At 52.3% G+C, this 20,659-nt stretch overlaps 3 protein-coding genes and 1 long non-coding RNA gene across 8 annotated transcripts; 1 reads left to right on the top strand and 3 right to left on the bottom strand.

Moving 5' to 3' along the window:
- Window positions 1-66: 66 nt before the first annotated feature.
- Window positions 67-3,381, bottom strand: SURF1 (SURF1 cytochrome c oxidase assembly factor; the record flags this gene model as incomplete). Of its 5 annotated transcripts, none has more annotated exons than XM_084799300.1 (9): window positions 67-188; window positions 265-346; window positions 564-726; window positions 813-885; window positions 1,302-1,490; window positions 2,422-2,504; window positions 2,588-2,741; window positions 2,925-2,985; window positions 3,225-3,381. In XM_084799300.1, the coding sequence occupies 9 exons, from the start codon at window positions 3,379-3,381 to the stop codon at window positions 122-124; spliced, it is 1,029 nt and encodes a 342-aa protein (XP_084655426.1). In that variant the 3' UTR covers window positions 67-121. The 5 variants fall into 5 exon arrangements, with proteins under 5 accessions (XP_084655426.1, XP_084655427.1, XP_084655428.1 ...); XM_084799301.1 differs by having other exon boundaries at window positions 2,925-2,976; XM_084799302.1 differs by having other exon boundaries at window positions 2,588-2,721; window positions 3,225-3,368.
- Window positions 3,343-7,573, top strand: SURF2 (surfeit 2). The gene is made up of 6 exons (XM_084799310.1): window positions 3,343-3,467; window positions 3,665-3,819; window positions 4,560-4,663; window positions 6,207-6,389; window positions 6,499-6,665; window positions 7,097-7,573. Exons 1-6 carry the CDS (start codon window positions 3,390-3,392, stop codon window positions 7,187-7,189), a joined length of 780 nt encoding a protein of 259 aa, XP_084655436.1. The 5' UTR covers window positions 3,343-3,389; the 3' UTR covers window positions 7,190-7,573.
- On the bottom strand, window positions 7,431-20,486 carry SURF4 (surfeit 4). The gene is made up of 6 exons (XM_084799309.1): window positions 20,290-20,486; window positions 13,830-14,016; window positions 12,829-12,905; window positions 11,862-11,905; window positions 11,259-11,445; window positions 7,431-9,518 (listed from the first exon to the last, which is right to left on the bottom strand). Exons 1-6 carry the CDS (start codon window positions 20,335-20,337, stop codon window positions 9,252-9,254), a joined length of 810 nt encoding a protein of 269 aa, XP_084655435.1. The 5' UTR covers window positions 20,338-20,486; the 3' UTR covers window positions 7,431-9,251.
- On the bottom strand, window positions 9,621-11,252 carry LOC311607526. Its single transcript, XR_014782627.1, has 2 exons — window positions 10,348-11,252; window positions 9,621-10,292 (listed from the first exon to the last, which is right to left on the bottom strand). It is a non-coding gene; the product is annotated as an uncharacterized lncRNA (long non-coding RNA).
- Window positions 20,487-20,659: the final 173 nt, after the last annotated feature.

The raw sequence follows: 20,659 nt of genomic DNA, 5'->3' as shown, positions 1-20,659 counted from the left end.
CTGCAAGGATATGGTCAAATTGGCACTGTCCCCTCCCTGTAAAATGTTTTAAGACCAAGGCCAGGGTTTTTACAAATCAGAATCTTTATTTTATGTGGAGATCTTTTGGTGAGGAGCAGGTTCACACACGTGTCCGACGGGCAAATTTTTGGAACCATAAATACGATGTGGCAGCACATAGTCCATACCTGCAATTAAAAGAAACTCAGGTCTATCCTGTGGGGGCACTGGGTGGGGAGGGCACCGAGGGGCAGCGGGACTGACCAGGTGATGATGTACTGCATGTGCTCATTCCGCAGAGTCACTCTGGTCTGCCCGCCAACAGGTCCTCCGGGGCTTGTACTCTCTGGAAACAAGGGGATTCAGTACCTGCCTCCGGGGAAGATCTTTCCATTTATTCCTGTGAGACCCCTATTAAATTCCTCCCCAGGGTGTTTCTCTTCGGGACCTGTCAGGTTCCCCCATGCTAAATGCCAGGACGAAAGCCCACAGGAAAGAAGGGGAGGTGGGACCCTATTGACAGTCTCCAGCAGTGCTCTTAGGGCAGGCTGACCACAACATACTGAAATCTGCATCGATGAAAATGGGGTCTGCGCCTGTGATCTTTGCCATAGCCTCCAGGTCCCGATAATGCCAGTGGTTCTTTTCTGGACTGTTCTCAGGAACAAAGGGCTTCCTGGTTTCTGCTAGCCTCACTATGCCAACTAGGTCTACTTCTCCAGGAACCTACAAAGGAAGGCATGATTTTTTACAAGGATCCTGCTTGGAGACTGGATGGCTTACTGTTCATATCCCAGGCTGAAGAGCCTTACCTGGCCTTTCTGCCTAGTCTCTGGATTCACTTTCTTCCTGGGGACAAACCCTCTGTTAACCAGGATGGTGACTCTGGAGCAATAATAAAAGTGTCCCTTAGCCAGGGGTGGCACACACCTTTAATCCCAGCACTTGGGAGGCAGAGGCATGTGGATCTCTGAGCTCAAGGCCAGCCTGGTCTAGAAAGTGAGCCCAGGACAGCCAAGGCTACACAGAAAAACCCTGTCTTGGGGAAAAACTCCCTTTGGGTGAGGAAGGGTCATTACAGCTCTACTGTGCATTTCAACAAACTTGTTCTGTTGACCCAGTTGTCACTGCTAAGCCTCAGTGGCTCAAACCCTATCAATGAAGGCTAAGAAAGCTGCTCAGTGTTAAGACATCTTGGAAGTTACCAGGCAGTATTAGTTGGATTTCATGGATTCTGCAGCATCTGAAGGTCACTTGAGCATGGTGAGGGGAGGCTGACAGGCCAGCCATGGCCTACTCACCCCGAGTCAGTGCAGTAGAAAGGAGTGACTACATAGGCCCCACTCTCAGCTGAGGATAGTCTGGCAGCGTCACGGGCCTCTCGGACAGGGTCCACCATGGTCCGAGGCATCATGTACAACTCTTTGGAGTGGTCAAAGTGTCCCCTGACCTTTACTGGCCTGTACTCCAGGTTTTTCAGTTCCATTGGGCTACAAGAAAAAGGGAAAGGCTGTGGGCAAGCCAAGCTTGTAGAATCGATCGGCTAAGCATCGCACACTACCAAGCCCACCAGGCAGAAAGGTTAAGAAAGGCCCAGTGAGGATCTTCAGACAGGCAGCCTTTGATGCCAAATGGAACTGTGCTACCTGGGCCCAGTTTTTTCAAGGGAAGTGTGGGTTTCTATATGGCTATTTTGTATAAATTAACATAATGAGTCCAAACTCGTTCCTTACCCTGAAGGACAGAACTTTGAAATTTGATCAAAGAGCAGTACAATAAGTTTAGAGGACAAGTTTTATTTCTTTTTTTCTTTTTTCTTTTTATTTATTTATTTTTTTTTTTTGAGATAGGGTCTCTCTGTGTTAGCCTTGGCTGTCCTGGACTCACTTTGTAGACCAGGCTGTCCTCGAACTCACAGTAATCCACCTGCCTCTGCCTCACGAGTGCTGGGATTAAAGGAGGACAAGTTTTAAAAACTACCACCCAGCCAGGCGTGTTAATCCAAGCGCTCGGAAAGCAGAGGCAGGTGGATCTCTGAATTCAAGGCCTGCCAGGTCTACAAAGCAAGTCCAGGACAGCAAGGGCTGCTATGCAGAGAAACCCTGTCTCGAAAAACTTAAAAATAAATAAAAGACCACCTTCATATTGAGACCTACAGTATCACCCACCAGTGCTACATGGAACTGTCACAGCTACGGGGGATCCTCAAGACCTGAAAAGGGAAATCTGGCACCAGAAATAACATCTTTTCTTTTTGTTCTGTGTCCTTCGGCAGCTTCATAAAGGCACTCAGCAGCCAATCTAGCATGAAACTTTGAAGGTTCCTGCTAAAGGACAGAGAAATTACAGACACCAAACAGAAGGGCCCCAACTGCTGCTCTTAAGTGGGACGGAGTGACTGGGTGGGCAGCCCACACTCACTCTGCAGGCAGAGGGATGGGCTCAGCCATGACTCGGGACTCTAACTCTGCAATCAGTTTCAGCTTCCATTTGCGACGCTGGACCTACGAAACAGCATGCGTATGAGTGGGGGGCGGGGGGTGGGGGGCAAGGCTCAGAGCCACCCAAATGAGAGACCAGTCTTCACCTGCCAAGTTCCCAGGCCAAAAGCAGTAGCAGGGATAAGAAGCAGGAGCCACTGGAGGAAAGAGTCGTCCTCTGCTTTGGCGGCGGCTGCTTCAGCCGTAGAACTGCAGCGCCTGCTTGGCCTACAGACCATCCCTGGAGGGGGTTTCACAACACTGGCATGGGGTCAGAAGCCCGAGAGCAGACAGAACGGGGTGGCGATTCCTCGAGAGGACTTCAGTCCTCTGGAGAGGTTATGTTCCTGTGCCCAGCCCTCTCCCTGTATGTTCCCAGTGTAACACCCAGTAGACCACGGCGCGCCGAATGAAGACAGGTGTCCCAACCACATCCCTTCTCACCTGAGCGAACAGAAAGCCCGAGGATGCTCCTTTCGGCAGCGCAGAACCGGGCCTGCGGGAACTAGACAGGCCGCAGGGCTGAGCCCAGGGACCCCATGCCTGACAAGGGCGAGCACCTTGCGCGGGCCAACCTAACCCTGCTCAGCTTCGGGTTAGATCCTCTTGGGCAGGCTCCTCCCTCCCGCCACTCTACTCTGGGCTAATCCTCTTGGCTATGGTCCTCCCCGGCCCCACTCTACTCCAGGCTCGACCCTCCCGGCCCCTCTTCATGGGCAGGATCTTCCCCAGGCCCGCGCTTACCGGTCCCGCGCAGGCCCATTGTGGCCACTGCATCATCGGTCGCCGCAGCACAGCCAAAGCTGTCATAGCAGCCATCTTTGAGAACTTCCGGGACCGAGAAATCTGCTTCCTTCCGGGACGGCGCTCTGCCCCACGTGGTGACAGCGGCGTCAGGCATCTCCGACCATGGGCGAACCACCCCCTGATGTGCGTGCCTTCCTGCGCCAGCACCCGAGCCTGAGGCTGCTGCCCAACACTAACAAGGTCGGAAGAGAACCGTGCCGGGGATGAGTAAAGCCGGAAGGCACGGGACTGGGAGGAGTGGGTCCCCGGAGGATCATGACGAGAGAGGAGTGGAGCCCGGGAGCCCCGTTCCTGGAGAGCAGTGGAACTCGGGAGGACAGTGCAGGGGATGGGCGGGGCTGGCAAGAACCACCTTCTAACAGGCCGTCCATCCACAGGTGCGCTGCTCCCTATCCGGCCATGAGCTGCCCTGCCGTCTGCCGGACCTTCAGGTCTACACCAGCGGCAAGAAGTACCAGCGTTTGTCGAGTACCTCTTCTGCCTTTGATTACACAGCTTTCGAGCCACACATCGTGCCCAGCACAAAGAATCCGTACGTAGCTTGCCAGCCAGCGCCTGGGTACAGCGCCTGTGCCCCCTTCACTGAGCATGTAGTGGCCTCCCATTGACACTTCAGAAGACTAGGGCTTGTGGCCTTTGAATATAGTCACCTAAGGCCAAGCTGGCAGTGCCACTTTCACCGTTTGAGGACCCTAGCTATGGTTGTGTGGTTGATATATCCCCACATGGAACTCTGAGCCATCTCCCCAAGAACCCACCGTTAAGCATGAAGCAGCGTGACACTACAGTTTATTTTTCTTGTGTGACAATATGGGTCCAGCTGGTCCTTAATCCCAGATACTGAGTGGAATTATTTGGGAAACTGTTATTGAAAGTAAGCCTTTAAGGCGGGCATGGTAGTGCACGCCTTTAATCCCAGCACTCAAGGAGGCAGAGGCAGGCTGGTGGCTGTGAGTTCAAGGTCAGCCTGGTCTACAAAGCAAGTCCAGGACAGCCAGGGCTACACAGAGAAATCTTGGGGTGGGGAGACAAAGTAGCATGGTTGGCCTGGAACTTACAACGTAGACCAAACTGACCTCAAAGCCTGCCTCTGCCTCCTGGGTGCTGGGATTAAAGGCCACCACGCCCTTTTCAAAGTCCAGACATTGAGACTAAATGCAGAGCATCCCCAACAGATCTTGACTTGTTTTACAGCATGTAGCCATGGTGGGAGCCGACGTGTCTAAGTCCGTGGCATGTATTGCTCCTCCATACCCATCTATTTGTCTATAGGCACCAACTGTTCTGCAAACTCACCCTGAGGCACATCAACAAGTTCCCGGAACATGTGCTGACGCACACCCAGGGCCGGAGGTATCAGAGAGCACTTCAGCAATGTAAGTCACCCCCAGAGGCTCAGGCCTTAGGATGGATGCCCCCTGCCTCCAAAAGCCAGAAGGGTGCCTTAGCCACCCTAATCCTTTGTCGATGTACTTGCTTGGTCTTGCACAGTGAGGAGGCCAGTGGCTCCTGACCTTACCACTACAAAGGCAGGAGTAGGTGGGAGAGAGTGGTATCTCCATACCAGGCTAGTGCATAGCAGGGACAATTGCAGAGTGGTTCCCAGGCTGAGGCCAAACTGCTGTAGTTATAGGACAGGTCCACGTCAGCCGATACTGCAGGACGGCCTTGGGAATTGTTATCAGGACCAGGGTTAGTGCAAACAGTCCTGTAGGCTGCAGAGGATGAGGGGACTTGCAGTTTAGGGGTTAGTGATTTGAGCGGGGAAGGTATTTGTCGGTTGCAGCTAAGGGTCGGAAGGCATCCCAAGTGGTTGAGAATGAAGACACCTGTGGTTATTTTAACTTCCAGATGAGCTAGGGAGGATGAATGGTGCCAGGCCAGGAGAGTTAAGAGATGAGGGCAGAGCCAGGCGTGCCTATGCACGCCTTTAATTCCAGCACTTGGAAGGCAGAGGCAGGCAGATCTATGTGAGTTCAAGGTCGGCCTGGTCTACAAATTGAGTCCAGGACAGCCAGGGCTACACAGAGAAATCCTGTCTCAAAAAACAAGAGAGGGAGGGAGGGAGAAGGCCCACTTGAATATGAGGATGGGGGGGAAGGGCAGTCTCCCATCCAGGCCACCACAGGAAAATGAGGGTAAGAAAGTGACTGTGAGATTAGGTAACCTGGAGGAACCAGGCAGAGCCTAGCCTTGGCAGGGAGGACAGAGGCTTCAGAGGCTGGGAAGGTAAGGAATGTGTGGGCTGTATCCTGGCCCAGCACAGCGTGATCCTCCCACACATCTTACTCCTGGAATTGGCATCTGGGCTGCACTGACAAGTGGCAGCTAAGGCTTGGATGCGCCTTTGTTGGCTTTGCCATCTGCTGGATTGTGACAGGGAGCTGTTGAGCAGGAATCCCCATGAGGATTATATAGATGTACCAAAGTGCACTGAGTTGGGGCCAAAATGCAGTGAGGCCACTTCAGGGTGGTGGGATGGGCGCCATCGTGTGGCCTGCTGAGAGCACTGGGCGACTTCATGTTGGTACGCTCAGTGGTCCTAGGAGCAGATGGCAGAGATGAAATAGCGAAAAGGTCCTGGAGAGGGCAGAGCAGTTAGTTCCATCAGATGCCGGGTCCCAGTCAGACTGTCACCTCGTGAGCAGTGGAGGTTAAAACTGGGATCCCCAACCAGAAGATGGTGCTAGGCCAAGTGGAAGCCCAAGAAGCTCAGACCCCACAGTACCTCAGTGGTGACCCTAGCTAAGGACCTTCTCTGAAGCCTCATTCCAGCTCTAAGCTCAGGAGAGGCGAGGCCAGTCAGCTTCCCCTGACCTCCACAGCCTCTGGGTCCAGCCCAGCCCTGTCCAGGAGTAGAACCATAGCTTAGCGCTGCCTCAAGAGGGCGCCAGTGTGATGAGCTTGCTAGTCTCCTAGATGAAGAGTGTCAGAAACAAGGTGTGGAGTATGTCCCTGCCTGCCTACTGCACAAGAGGAGGAAGAAGGAGGACCAGACGGACAGAGATGAGCTGCCAGGCCAGAGAACAGCCTTCTGGGAGCCAGCTTCCAGTGACGAGGGAGGAGCCTTGAGTGATGACAGCATGACAGACCTATACCCACGTAAGCAGGCACAGCCCTTTCCCTACCCTCCTGTTAGGTATCTTGTGATCCTTGCTCTGTTAGCCACTTTTCCCTGTGGTGTAGCTCAGCCAGTGTTTGTTCCTTCCAGCTGAGCTGTTCACAAAGAGAGATTTGGGCAAGCCTGAGAACAGTGACACTCCTGAAGGCTTTCTGACAGACCAAGACGATGAGAAACCAAAGCATTCAAGAGAGCAGGACACTGAAGAGAGAGGAGAGGAAAAAGTGGACCACAAGAGGAGCCGTAAACTCAGAAAGGTGAGTGGTGTGCTGCAGTGCTGAGCGGGCCAGGAGGGCTACACGGCCCAAGCCGAGGCTGGATAGCTAGTGCTCCCCACGGCTTTAGCAAATTCTGCAAGTGCACTGTCAGGTAACATCCTATAAATATGGAAACCAAGGCCAAGTCAGAAGATCTCCAGGCGTAGGTCATCTCTGAGCTGGGTAGCCCCACGCTACAACACAGGATTCAGGAGCTTATCTGCTGGGCCCCACTCCCTCTCTATGAGTCAGGAGTGAGGATTGTCAGAGAGGGGCAGGGTGGGCCAAGGCTGTAGTGAGCTGTGCTGCCCTCTCCCAGGCCCCACATTGACCCAGCAAAGAAGGGGAAACTGGCAAGAAAGCAGACTGCTCTTCAGCCTTAGGCACACATTATGAACCTGCAGAGGGCTCAGCATTTTCTGCTTTCACAGAAGCAGCTCACCTCATTAACCAAGAAGAAGTTCAAGAGCCATCATCACCACAAGCGCAAGAACTTCAGTTCCTTTAAGCAGCTGGGGGAATGAAGCCTGCAAAGAAGCCTCTGGGTGTCCTTGGGACTGGCCACTGATGTCCTGACATTGGCTGTTGCCCAGAGTGAGCCTGGAGGTTCTGTTCTGAAGATGACAGCAGCAGAGACGTGAAGATTCTTCTCCATGCACGTCTTTTTTTTTTTTAGTCTTCAGTGACCCTTGCTGTAGCTCACTATAGCATCCGAGCCTGGCCAGGTCCCCACCCTGGCTGGTCACCACATAGGATCACACTATATACCACAAATGCCATTATTTATTTTGATGTTTCCAAAGATCAAAACATTTCCAAACACAACTAAGATATAAAATACAGCATAAAAATGAGGTTTTTACCTATTCCCACATAAAGCTAAAGCATTTTCAGAAACCTCTGCCAAACCAATGTGTAGATCATTTTATCTCCCATCCCAAGCATAGCCCACAGAGCTGGTGGATGGGCCAGGGCACCCCTGGGGTGAGGGCTGCTGCTGCTGCAGGGCATGCACTTGCCTCCGAGGGCCTGCCCCACTCCTAACTGGAATGTCATGGGGCTGCCACTGCAAGTAACGGAGCAGACGGTGTGCACTGAAGCAGCACTGCTTGTCAAGCGGCTGAGTGGTAACAAGTGTCATGGCCGAGGCCACTGCTGGAACTCACGTGGGGGAGTAGGCAGGCTGTAAGGCTGCAGGAGAACTCGGGCCAGGTGTTGAGAAGGTGGGTTCAGACTGCAGAGCCAGGGCCGGCGAGGCAAGGGAAAGAGACAGGACTGACCCGAGGTGACTCAAGACACAGTCCTGCCTACCCAGCCAGTGCCAGAAAGGAGCCTCCAGGACTCTAGCCAAGGGTGAGGTAAGCCGCCAGCTTCCCTCCAGGGGTTCTGAGCCTGAGAGAGGTCCAGGAGGAGCCCAACTACCCTCATGGCACTACCATGCAAATGAGCAGGACCACACACTAGACACCCCACCCCCAAAAAGAGAAACACGGTGTAAGGCAATGTTAGAAAACTTTACATACAGGACTGAGATCGAATTGGTAAGGCATCACAGACTGTAGAAAGGATCTTGACTGCACCCAGCAGAGCAAGTTGACAAAAATCTGAGCAAGCAACAGTCTCAGGGAAATGGTGGCATCGGGGCTGTCGATGGGGTAAACTCAGCCTGGAGCAAGGAGTTAAGCTGGGGCATGGGGGGTTGGAGCATGGCCTGTGGGGTCTAGACCTTGCTCTGAGAAGGTCAAGTGTGAGGTAACTGGGTTGAGCCTGGGTGTCTCCAGTACTGGGGCTCCTCACTAATGGGCCCCACAGCATAACTGCTTCCTAGGTTGGTTCTATGGTGGCTGAGGGCCATTCTGTGAGCTCTCCTGCCCTTCCCACCACTGAGCTTCTGGGATAGCAGTACCCAAACCAGCAGCTTTCTAAGAACTTCCTGGCCCTGACTCCATCCCATCCCTGCCTGGAGCCATGAGAACTCCCAAGGTACCTTTCACCCAGTAAACAGCATCCAGCCCACTGCTATTCAGGACTTGAGCCAGCATTAGCACCCGCCTCTCCAATACTGTACTGTTTTCTAACATTTTCACTGGTGCTATAAAATACAGGGCAGAAGCAATGCTGGGGCCACTGGTGGGATTTTGAACTGCTGGAGGTTTAACTGTCTGGTGTTTGGCTGGACCATCCTAAGTCATTTAGTAGTTTGAACTAAGGATGTAAACTTAAAACTAAAAAAGGGCAACTGCTTTGAATGATAAAGTACAGCTCAATACAACTTGAAGTCCCTCACCCCCAAAAAGGAGCTCAAAGACAGGACTGAGGCCATAGCCCACTACACTGTCTACTCCCAGCCTTGGTTAAGGAAAGACCGTCCAGCTGGCTAGCTCTGGACAGTCAGACTCCAGACTGTTTCCAAAGAAGATTTTACCTTCAATTTTCAGGTGTCTGCAAATAAAGTTCTCAAAACATCTGTGCCTTTACCAAGGGAGGGGAAGGGAGGAGGACACATAAACGCTGGCAGTTTGTTGACTCTGCCCTGAAGCAGTCCAGGGCCTTGTGCCTCAGCCAGGGAGGGGAGGGATCTGTCTGTTACCACTCTTTCTTCTTCTCATCCATGGAGACACCCCCTGGGCCAAGAGCGACCACCAGGAGCAGGCCTCCAATCACTGACATGGTTTGGAAGAAGTCGTATTTCAGGAAGTCATGCATGGGCTTATAGACCGGGATTGTCCAGAAGGCGTTGAAATACACGTTGATGGCAAACAGCCAGACGACGAGTGTCAGAGCTGCCAGCTTGGTCTTAAAACCAATGGCTACTAAGATCATCAGAGCTGTGCCCACAATGTTCTGGATGATCTGCAGAGATACAAAGAAAAGGCATTCAGACTGAAGGTCAGAAGAAAGCACTGCACACCTGCATCTGAGCCAGGCTCACATAACTCTCACCAGGACTTGGTAAGAGTTTCCAATAGTGAGTACTGAACTTGCAAGAGTTCTATGTTAAAGGTGCTATGGCTTTACATGTCTCTCCCAAATCCTAGCGGTGGTGTTTGCCTGGTAGGAATTTGGTGAGTGATTGGGCCACCAAAGGAGGCTTGCTCCTCCATCTTCCCACGTGAATCCCTGTGTTTTCTTGGTACTCTACCACAAGACCCTCACCAGATATGACCTATTGACCTTAGGCTTCCCTGTCTCCAGAGCCATAGCTGAATAAGACATCATTCTCTATAAATGGTCACTTCTGTGGTACTCAGTTAGAGCAACAGAAAACAAACTGGTGCCAGGAGGTGAGACTACTGCTAAAGAAGCACCTGCCCCTGAACTGGGGTGACGTCAGACTTGGAAGCCTTTAGAGAAGCAGACTGTCATGGATGGAGCCGTGAAGGCCTCTCTGAGAAGAGCTGAGAAGATACGACAAAGGAAAGACTGGCACTTTATTTGTAAAGCTGGACAAAGGCCATCCGTGTTAGAAAACTGCAGTGAAGACCAGGGTTTGTGGTACACAGACCTTTAATCCCGTACTCTCTGAGTTTCGAGGCCAGCCTGGTCTACAGACTGAATTCCAGTACAGCTAGGGTTATACAGAGAAAACTGTGACTTGAAAACAAAAGAACAAAGAAAAGAAGAAAGCTGCAATGAGCCCATGCCCTAGGACCCTGCAGGACTTGTACACGGCAGAAGAAACCTATCAGCAGCAAAGCATTCAGGCTGCTAATTTGGATTCTGACTGCTAACATAAGACAAGGGTGCAAAGACTGAATTCACAGCAAAAATAAAAATAAAAATAAAATGTGGAAAACCGTGAAGTTCTCTGGCCATGTGGTAGCAAATGAAAGATGGCTTTTCAGGGTCTTTCTATGTAACCCAGACCGCCCTTGAATTTATAATCCTCCTACCTCTGCCTCCCAGGCACTAAGATTTCAGGTCTGTGCCACATCTGGCCAACCAACATTTAAAAAATAATAAACTTTAAAAAAAAAAAAAAAGATTTCTTTGTATTTGTGCTTATGTGGAGGTAGGCGGCCAGTGTCACTCTCCAGATACTCCTTTTTGAAGAAAGGTCTCTCTGAACCTAGAGCTCACCTCAGCTAGGGTGGAAGCAGCACTCTGAATAATCCTCCTGCCTCTGTTCCCCTCAAAGGGCAGATTACAGACAGCTGCTGTATTACAGATCAGTTACTCTCATGCTAAAACTTGAATTCTGGTCCTCGTGATTGCAGAATCACTGTCAACCAATGAGCCATCTCTCAGCCCCCAAGCACCATATTTCAGTGTAAAAGTTTTGGGAAAGAAGAGTTAACAGCCAAAGTACTACCCTGGTAAGTCTCTATCCCACCCCTGAGCGCTCAGTTCATCTACACCCACCCCGCCCCCCACGATGGCTCTCCAACAATGCCCTCCTGCAGCTCTGCTTCTAACATGTGGCATATAAAAACTAGGCTGTCTTGGCCAGCAGTGTGAACTGAACGCTAAAGAAGACAGGAATCTGCAGAGAGGCCATTGGCCACTCTCCCTAGCTGAGCTGGACAGCTTGTCTCCTCAGGCTGTGCTCAGGAACAGCTGGGCCAATAGGCAGCACGGGGCTCGGGTACTCACAGAAAAGAAGCTGGCATCAAAGTGAAGGAGAGTCATGAACATCAAGACCAGCAGGACCCTTCCTCCAAGCTGCATGTACTGCTTGGGGGAGCTCTCGCGCATGGTGGGAACACCAGCGAACATGCTCTTCCCTTCCGAGCGGGACTCTGCCAAGAGCAGCAGCAAACCTCCTCCTAAAGCCAGGTTCCTGAGGAACAGAAACGTCAGCTACACTCACCAGGCATCTGCCCACCGGGCCAGAGCAAGAGCGCCTGGCATGGACACACCAAGGCCCACCCTTCTCTTCCCTTTCTCCAAAACAAACCAACACTCAATGGGACCAGGCCAGGCTGGGTACAAAGGACCAGCCTCAAAGCACATGAAGCCTGGATGCAGTGGTTTCTATCCACTTCCACGCAGACCCACTCATGCAATGTGGGGCTACAAGACAGAGCCCCTCACCATCAAGCCAGGATTCTAGTTGTGGGCGAAACCCTACTGCGCCCACTGAAACCCTGCTTCTTAGAGGCACAGTGGGGACTACAGAAGGTAGCAGGCACTAGCCAACACGTGCTCGGGGGAGAGGGCCTAGGACTGTATTCTTACCACTCAAAATGCACCTACCTCATCAGAAACTTCAAGTCCCATAAAATGCTGTAGGCGATTGTCTAAAGGAACAGAGAAAAAAATTCAATCAGCATTTCACACCAGTATGTAAAGATTTCATAACAGCATGAAGCAGACTGTCCCACAGGGTAAGAACATAAGATACACAAACTACTTGAGAGGCTGAGGGAAGATCAGTGGAACCACTTGGCTCAGTCTTTCTTTCTTTTTTAAACATTTTTTTTCTAAAGATTTATTTATCATATATACACAGTGTTTTGCCTGCATGTACACCAGAAGAGGGCACCAGATCTCACAGATGGTTATGAGTCACCATGTGGTTGCTAGGAATTGAACTCAGGACCTTTGGAAGAGCAGCCAGTGCTCTTAACCTCTGAGCCATCTCTCCAGCCCCAAACAATTATTTACTTATTTTATATATACAGTGCCCTGCATGCATGTACGCCTGTAGGCCAGAAGAGGGCACCAGATCAGATCACAGATGGTTGTGAGCCACATGTGGTTGCTGGGAATTGAACTCAGGACTCTGGAAGAACAGTCAGTGCTCTTAACCTCCGAGCCATCTCTCCAGCCTCCTGGCTCAGTATATCTAACAGTACAGGCTCTGGGTCTGTTTGACTATCAGAGTTACGCTGTGGTGTCTTGAAGCACAAATCGACTACAAGACCACCATATGGGTGGCGCCAGCCTGCTCAAGCATGCCATCCTCAAGAAATTCAGGAAAAAAGGAATGATGGCTCAGTACCTAAGGCTAGCACCCACGTGGGCTATCTGCTCCTAAATCCTAGCTAAAAAAGAAGCCTAGCCATTTCTCCAGAACAAAAAGCAGCTCTGGACAGCCAGATCCACAGGAGGGCTGAAGGGGAAGTGATGCTGGGCCAAGTATAGCTCCACCAAAGTAAAGCAGTGAGACCTACCCCACACCCCAAGTGCCCAAAGTGAGAACCGCTAGGTGACTGTGTACCTGCAGTGCGATGATTCCAAACAGCCCAAAGCAGGCATACTGCACGAAGTTCCTGCTCAGCACCAAAACACAGCCAGCTAGAAAGAGGACAGAATTAAGGTCTACGCTGTGTCCCGGGCAACAAGACACCTCTGCTCCCGTGCTGCTGAGCTGCTGCACCCCAACCAAGCAAAGCTCCTTCCCAGGGCCTGACTGGCAGGCAAGGCCTGTGCCGTGCAGCCTGCCCAGCTTCTCAAGAACACTAGTCCAGACCACACTTTGCTGTGGAGAGCCACAGGTCTGGGCCATGGGCTATCAGCGCAGGACTCAATGTTCTATGACGGAGCACATCCAACAATGCTGAGAAGCACAAGTTCTTATTCACCTCCTAACATGCAAAGGCAAGAAAGCTGCCACCAGAAGATGGGTTGTCACAAGATTGATATGAGTCCAAATGCCCTAGTTCTCTGCTGGCTGAAACCATTTGTCCTTTCCAGACAGCATCTTTGACTTCCTTAACTGCCCAGGGCCTAGCATCTCCTCCTGCATTTACAAACAGGGACTGTGTTCAACTTCTTTTTTATTTGTTTATAGGCAGGGTCTCACTATATAGACCCAGCTGCCCTGAAATTTGTTTTATTAGATACACCAAGCCTTGAACTCAGAGATAGCCTCTACCAGTCTCTGCCTCCTAATACTGGCATTAAAGGGGTGATTCACACCAGGCTTGTGTCCAATCTCTCTAACAAGTTTAAAGTAATGAGTGCAAGGGGACTGGGTATGCAACATCCATCCGAAAGCTCAGAGAACCAAACCATGGCTGGCATGCTTCAAAGCCCAGGGCTATAATCTCAGCGGACAAGCTCCTAAGTGTTTGTCACATCAGCCTTCAGCACAGGAAGGGACACCTAGGCCTCAAGTTCACACACAGCTTCTCAATGGCCAACAACCACACGTTTGGGAGTACCATTAGGGAAGAGGATGCCCCAGAAGTACACCAGCGAGGCTTCAGAGCCACTTACTCAGCTGTCCCAGCAGGTTGAGGAACACGAAGGATGAGGCCAGCAGATAGCCACAGCTCCAGGTGGTGTCAATATAGTCCCGCTGCTCGCTCCACTGGAACCACATGCGGATGCCATCCTCGAGGAAGGTGCTAATCAAGCAGAGGCGGGCCACATGAGGCAGGTACTGCTTGGTGACTCGCAGGAACTGTAGGGCCACAGAAAACTCTGATGAGCTAGCTGCAACCTCACCACGAGGACAACAGGTCAGGAGTCCTTCCCAGGCCTCCTGTGTCTTCCCAGGGCAGATGTAGGACTCAGTACCTGCTTTAGGTGTTCCCTTTTTTGGGGGTCAAGGGGTTTTGAGGGTTTCTCTGTGTAGTCCTGGCTGTCCTGGAACTTACTCCGTAGACCAGGATGGCCTTAAACCCAAGAGACCCACCTGCCTCTGCCTCCTGAATGCCGGGATTACAGGTGTATGCCACCACTGCCCAGCCCAGGTGTTCCCCTCTTAAGTCTGGAAACACATGATGATCCAACACTCAGTCCCAGAGGCAAAGACAGTGTCACATGCACCTGGCACAAAACCGTAAGGTGACATCTAATACTATCTACTACTTTTGCTCCACCTCCACAGCCATCAAGGGAGAAATGCCGCAAGACACAAGTTTCTATGCCCAGTGAGGCACATTAACAAGTAGGAGACACAGAAGCCATCTGAAAGGCTCTCAGATATCTTCCAGCCCAGGGATTCCCATACCTCAGCCCCCTCACATGCAGGGCTAGCCCCAGCAGTGAAGGATACAGACCAGCAAAGCACCCTTGACCCCCACCCACAAGATGCCTCAAACAGCATTTCTAACTGTGGCACCAAAATAATGCCTCTATTTTTTCCACCCTTTCCCACCCCAACAAAATTCCTCCAGAAAGCTTAATGCCCTATGAGGCAACCATAGTACAGATGAACAGCTGTGTTATGGGCTAGAAAGAACACACTGGGATGTCCTCACAGCCTGTATGACCCAAAACAAGGTAAAAACTGCCAAATATGAGACTGACAATGACTGCAGTGAAACTCAAGTGTGCAAATCACGCAAAGGGCAGCTCTGAAATGCACGCTCATGGCTCCCCTCTGTGCCTGTGCAGACAGCACTTGACAGCTTAATTAGGAGGCCGGCACATACTCTTGAAGCTACGTGCAAATCCCGCCCATGCAGGTGGACTCCATACTCTTCAGAGCTGAGCGTCAAGGTGAAAGAAATCCAAGGATATCACCAAGGCCCGGGGGGGAAAGATCAAGGAGCCACCCATGGAGTGACGTGTCAAGAAGAGTCTAAAGGGCAGAGTCTGACCCCACCAGGCCAGCGGAAGGACGTGCAGGCCCTCCCCGGGCTGACTAAACCTGCTGCTGAAACAGATGAGGATGTAAATAAGGAGTATTCCCGAATTCTCAGCACTTTAAAAAGCTGCTTCAGAGCCCAAGACACTGCTAAAGCTGCCATCTCAGGTGCAGAGCAGCTGGGGGGTCGGATCAGCCTTCTGCCCATGAAGGGCTGCCCAGGCTTGGCTTGGTCAGCAGTGCAGACAGGCTCCACTACAGCAGGGAACAGGAAGTCACAGCACTGATGCCCACATCCTTCAGACACACAGCCTGTGCCCCTGTGTGTATCTGCAGGTGTTTACTAAGCCTCACTAAAGAGATGGCAGAAGCCACACTGGCATCATCAGAGACTAGCCAGCAGCTCTGGGCACTCAGGCCACATGCTTTCATCCTGTCCAACCTTGTCTAACCCTGGCCACCAATGTACTCCAGGCATGGTGACAATACCTCTGACACCAGCTTCTAGGGAGGCTGAGGCAGGAGGGTCACCTGAGCCTAGTACTTCAAGATCATGTTTGGCAACACAGAGACTCAATCTTACAGTAACTACAAAAGGAAAAGAGGTGCAAATGTGCTTGAGTTTTAGGCCCTGGAAGAGAACACACATACTACACCCTGTCAGGTGAGAAGACAAAGTGACACTACTCACCCTCTCAGTTTCCGCTTCATGGCCCTAATGTTCTAAAAAATAACTAGCAGTGAGGCAATCACCAGAGTTCTATGAACAAGGTAAAGAGCACCACCGTGGATCTCAGCACTATGCTGAGAACTGACCCTCACACTGTCAAGCATCTAAAGGAAGCTGTGCAGACCACAGCAGGGTGTGCACACTCGGGCAGCCACAGACACCGGAGGTGTTCTGACTTGCTTCCAAATGAGAACTGTGCCCCACACAATTACAATGGGGCTGCACCCACCAGTGAAGCAGCCCAGCCTTGCTGCAGTCTGCTCCTCCCTCAAAGAATCTCATCACAGACACCCAATTGCTATGCACCCAATCCAGCACAATCCACTAGATGTAGTTAAAGTCCTGACAAGTCTGCTACTCTTAATTGGAGTGTCTGGGTCCAGAGGATTAAAGAGACAGTAACGGAGGGAAGGAGAGCCACACCAGCATGGCTAGGAGACTGGTGCGGTGACTTCCTTCTGGGAGAAAAAAGTACAGAACTGAGGGCAAAATGTGCTGAGCTAAGCATACCTGCGGGGCTTTGCTTTCAAAGGACAACTACCTGTCACGTGGACACAGGGCACCAGTCAACAGCCCTCCTTTGATGCACAGGAGAAAAGCCAAGTTTAACAGCAAAGCCAGATCCTTCATGTATACGTCACTCACAGCTTCTGCGGCCAAGTGCTGCCACAGCCACGGCCCTGTGCTTACAGGCCACGGTACTCGTCCTAGTTCACGATGGCCATGAATACCCCATAACCATGGTTCTCACTGTGGAGCCTGCAAAAGCCAGGATGGCTGCTGATGAGAAAAGCTTGTGAACGGGGGAAGGGAGTGAAGCCAAGCCACCTTGACAAACAGGCATCTCATGAGCGTCGCAAACAAGCACGATATGCTCACAGGCATGAAGCATCCCAGTAGCATAAGAAATGGGAGAAGAGCGGCTGGAGAAATGGCTCAGCAGGAAAGCGCTCAGAGGCCCCAAGTTTGGCGCGCAGCACCCAAATGATGGCTCACAACTGGGTAACTCCAGCTCCTGAGGATCTGATGCCCTTTTCTGGCATCTTTGGGCATCAGGCCCACAAGTGGTACACAGACATACATGTGGGCAAAAGGCTCAATACACATACAAAAAAAAAATGAGGAAGGCTTAAGTCTGTCTCAGAGGGTTATCATCTGAAAGGACTGAGGAGATTTAGGACATAATCCCATCTGTCCTTTGATAAAGCCCAGGAAACACACACAGCAACACGCAGAGCAGAAACACCAACCTCCTCTTTTGTGTTCAGGACAAAACTGGATCCAAGGCAGCTGCTGCCCTCACTTTGGGAGAACTTTAAGGAAATGGCAGGTTAGATTTTCTGCCTTGGTATACCCTCTTCAAAGATCCGCAAGCTCAGGAACTGAGACTGGCAACAGGCAGGCAGGGTCAGCTCAAGTTTGGTGGCTCCCCTGGACTCTAGGGCCCCCAGCAAGTATCCTCCAAGCACCGTGTAGATCCTCAGTGCATCATGGATGTAGGAGCTCCAAGACCACCCTCCTCTTCTAAAACTAGAGCAGTGAAAAGAGGCCACAGCCTGTGAGGACTGGGCCTCATCTTCAAGGGGCTAACTGGTCTCCAGTATCTCTACTTCATTTCTCCAGAAGGGGGCGCTGTTCAAACTTCAGTCAAGCAGCAAGCAGAAAAGTGAGTCAGCTTCCCATGCCTTAAGGTAAAGGTACAAGATGACAAAGCACTGGAAAAGGAAAGGCTCAGGGACCCACACCCACCCCCGGCACCAGGCTCTCTCAGGCCCACTCTGGCACTACTTCAATAAAGGCCCACACCAGCGCCTTGGTCTAGTTCTCCCATGATTTTGTTGTTTGTCTTCTTGTTTCCTGCAGACAGGGTTTCTCTGTGTAGCCTTGGCTGTCCTGGAACTTGCTCTGTAGACCAGGCTGGCCTCGAACTCACAGAGATCTGCCTGCCTCCCAAGTGCTGGGACTAAAGGCTTGCGCCATCACTGCCGTAGTTCTGCCACTCTTAAGGTCAGGTCAACACACCAAAGTCCACACTGGGAAAAGCAAGGCCTCCTGTGGCCTTCCTGTCACCCTGGTAACAGCCATCAGGTAGACTCCATTAAGCACTAATGTTCCTGGTTCCTGGTGTGAATTCACTTGGAAGCTACTGTACAATCTGTTTAACTTGAATCAAGTAGCAGCCACAGGACACAGGCATGATTTTGAGTTCCTGGCTCGTTCCCACCTGGTTTCTGATGGCTTCTGAAAGCCTACCTCCTGCATCTCACCACTTTCTTCAGGGCCTGGTTTTCCTGGGAGCAAGAAGACACCATCTCCAGCTGCCAACGGGCAAGGAGCTTAATGCCAGGTCAGAAATGTAGCGCCCAGGAGCCTGCCAGCAGGGCCCCAGCCTCCACCACACTAAAAGGAAAGATTGTAGTTCTACCAACATAGGGGGACGCTGACCTCTGGGTAACAAGTCAGGCACGATGCACATCATGACCAACTTCACTGTGGGCCTGGGAAGATGGAGCACTGGTGGCCAGCCTCACAGGTAAGGACGCCCAGTTAATGGCTCAGTGTTGTCATCATTGTCAGAAACACCTTTTCCAGATCTCAACTGGCAATTTCTGGGCAAATCTTTTTTTTTTCCAATGTCAATTCTACTTTTGTTTTCTAAAGTCATGGATGTGTGACACTATCTGACAACACCATAGAGGTTTCTCCATTTTCTAACACAGTAGATCCTGTCATTTAGAAAGCCGGACTATCAGCACCTTCCTCATTGGCAAATGTGTTTTCAATGCTGCAGCTGAATATTCAACACAAGAGCTCCCGTGACTGGTCACAATGAGACCACTGGAAGGCTCCCTGTTGTCTGTTCTGAGACACAGAAGCTCCTGTGGTCGCCGTTGCTATCTTCCAGGTGGAGTCTGAGGCTAATCATCGCCAGCAGGGACTTTCACTGAGAACTCTGGTTTTAAGCAACAGGCTGTCAGCAGCACTGGGGTCTCCCCACTGATGTGTAGCTGAAATGTTAACTCTAGACCTGAGATGCAAGCTGCCCTGGTCACCAGCCCTGCAGTAGGAGACCCAGGGTCTCTTCCTGGGTGGTGGCCACTGGCAAGTCCAGGAGCCCAAACCAGTCACTTGGTGAAGGTGGGCACTGTGTTCCCCACAAAAGCCTGTCTGGTCCTAAGATTTGCCTTCTTTTCACTTAAATCAAAACAAGACACGTGGAGAACTTCATACAAACTGAACTATTCCTCTGCCTGAAATCTATCAGTCCATAGTTGGCAGCTTCTTGGAGATATTTTATCTGGGTCGGGTTGTGAAATCCACTTGCAAAATGGAGCGTTTCCCAGCTTAAGATCGTGAGGTGAGCAGCTCACGGACTTCCCTTGGCTGTGTAAGGAGCCATCTTCTTAGACATCTGGCTACTCAGGGAGACAAAACTGGGCCAATGAGAATAATGTCAATGAAACCCAGCACACGAGGAAGACCTTGGTCCCGGAGAACTTTCTGTCCCTTTGTGATAAATACAAACTTTCAAAGTTGTGTGTTTAATGCAAAGCCACGACTTTGGCAAAACTTTTCCAAAGGGGGTGAAGATGACTTCACAAACATCAGCTCACAGGAAAAGTAGTTCAACAGAAGCGTGTGAGAATATGGGAGATGAAAGAAGAGGAGGAGGAGGGGCAGAGAAGTTCATTCGACCCACAGCTCATCTGAAGATGCTCACACACACCCAAGCCTTCTTTCTAGTGCTCTAGGCCACAAAAACGCCTCGTCGTATCACCGTATCACCGACAGCCACGAACACACTACTAAGTGAACCAGAGCAAGCTGGAGGGTGGGCCCGCACCCACTTCGCCTACGGGGCTAGTTCAGGCTCTGTAATTACTTCGCAGACCTAACGGGGCAATTTCAGAAGTCAAAGGCTCACACCTACACAAATCCCACCCGCCTCCTGGCCAACTTAATTTTTACAAGTGGGTGCCACCTGCGCCTCTTTCGGGCTCTAACCCTGGCCGGCTTGTCGCTCGGGCCCAGGCTCGTCCCAGGCCTTCCCTGCGGTCCGCATGCCACCTGTACCCTAGGGAAGGGGGGGCCGGGGGACAGGCAGCGTGGGACCCAGACCCGGCAACCAGAGCAGAGTCCACGCGAGGAGGGAGGGGGCAGGACGGTCCGGGACAGAGGGCGGAGGGGCCACGCAGCGGGGCGCACACAGAGTAACCCCCCTTCCCCAGAGGTTCTCCCAAGAGGCCGCCGCGGTTCAGAGGGCAGAGCGCAGCACCGCGGGGACCCTTGGGGAGCCTCCCTGGCCGCCCCCAGCCCAGCCTCCCGCGGATCTCTTCGTAGAGCTAAGCAGGACGGCGAGGGCGGGCGTCCGTGGGGCCGCGAGGGCCAGCGGGCTGCGGGGCGGGCCGCACCTGGTCGGCGAAGTCCTCGGCCGTGCCCATCAGGTCGTTCTGGCCCATGGCGGCGGCGGCGACGGCGGCGGCGGCTGGCTCAGCTGGTTGGTCCTCGGCGCTCGCGCCCGCTGCGGCCTCCACAGGAAGTGCCCGGCGGCCGGCCTCGCTGCGCCGCGGCGGCTCTAGCGGCTGCCACGTAGGCCAAGCCTTAAAGGGGCCGCGCCGCCTGCCGCGCCCCGCCCCGCCCCGCCTGCTGCGCGCCCTCACGCTCCAGACCCCGCCCACCACGCTCCAGGGCCCTCCGCAGGCGCACCGCCCTTCGGGAGCAGGCCCCGCCCCCACGCCGCAGGCCCCGCCCCTCCCACGGACCACCCCTAGCCCTTTAACC

The sequence above is a fragment of the Acomys minous genome (genome assembly GCF_964271855.1).
Source record: "Acomys minous genome assembly, chromosome: 10".
NCBI classification, from domain to species: Eukaryota; Metazoa; Chordata; class Mammalia; order Rodentia; family Muridae; genus Acomys; species Acomys minous.
Note: the sequence above shows the minus strand (reverse complement) of the source record. Positions and strands in the feature narration are given on the sequence as shown.

Coding starts and splice junctions, on each gene's coding strand:
- SURF2 (XM_084799310.1), top strand. CDS start 3,390: ATGGGCGAACCACCCCCTGATGTGCGTGCCTTCCTGCGCCAGCACCCG. Junction 3,468..3,664: donor TGCTGCCCAACACTAACAAG/GTCGGAAGAGAA, acceptor GTCCATCCACAG/GTGCGCTGCTCCCTATCCGG. Junction 6,390..6,498: donor CATGACAGACCTATACCCAC/GTAAGCAGGCAC, acceptor TGTTCCTTCCAG/CTGAGCTGTTCACAAAGAGA.
- SURF4 (XM_084799309.1), bottom strand. CDS start 20,337: ATGGGCCAGAACGACCTGATGGGCACGGCCGAGGACTTCGCCGACCAG. Junction 14,017..20,289: donor CCGAGGACTTCGCCGACCAG/GTGCGGCCCGCC, acceptor GTGGCCCTACAG/TTCCTGCGAGTCACCAAGCA. Junction 12,906..13,829: donor CAACCTGCTGGGACAGCTGA/GTAAGTGGCTCT, acceptor TCCTCTTTCTAG/CTGGCTGTGTTTTGGTGCTG.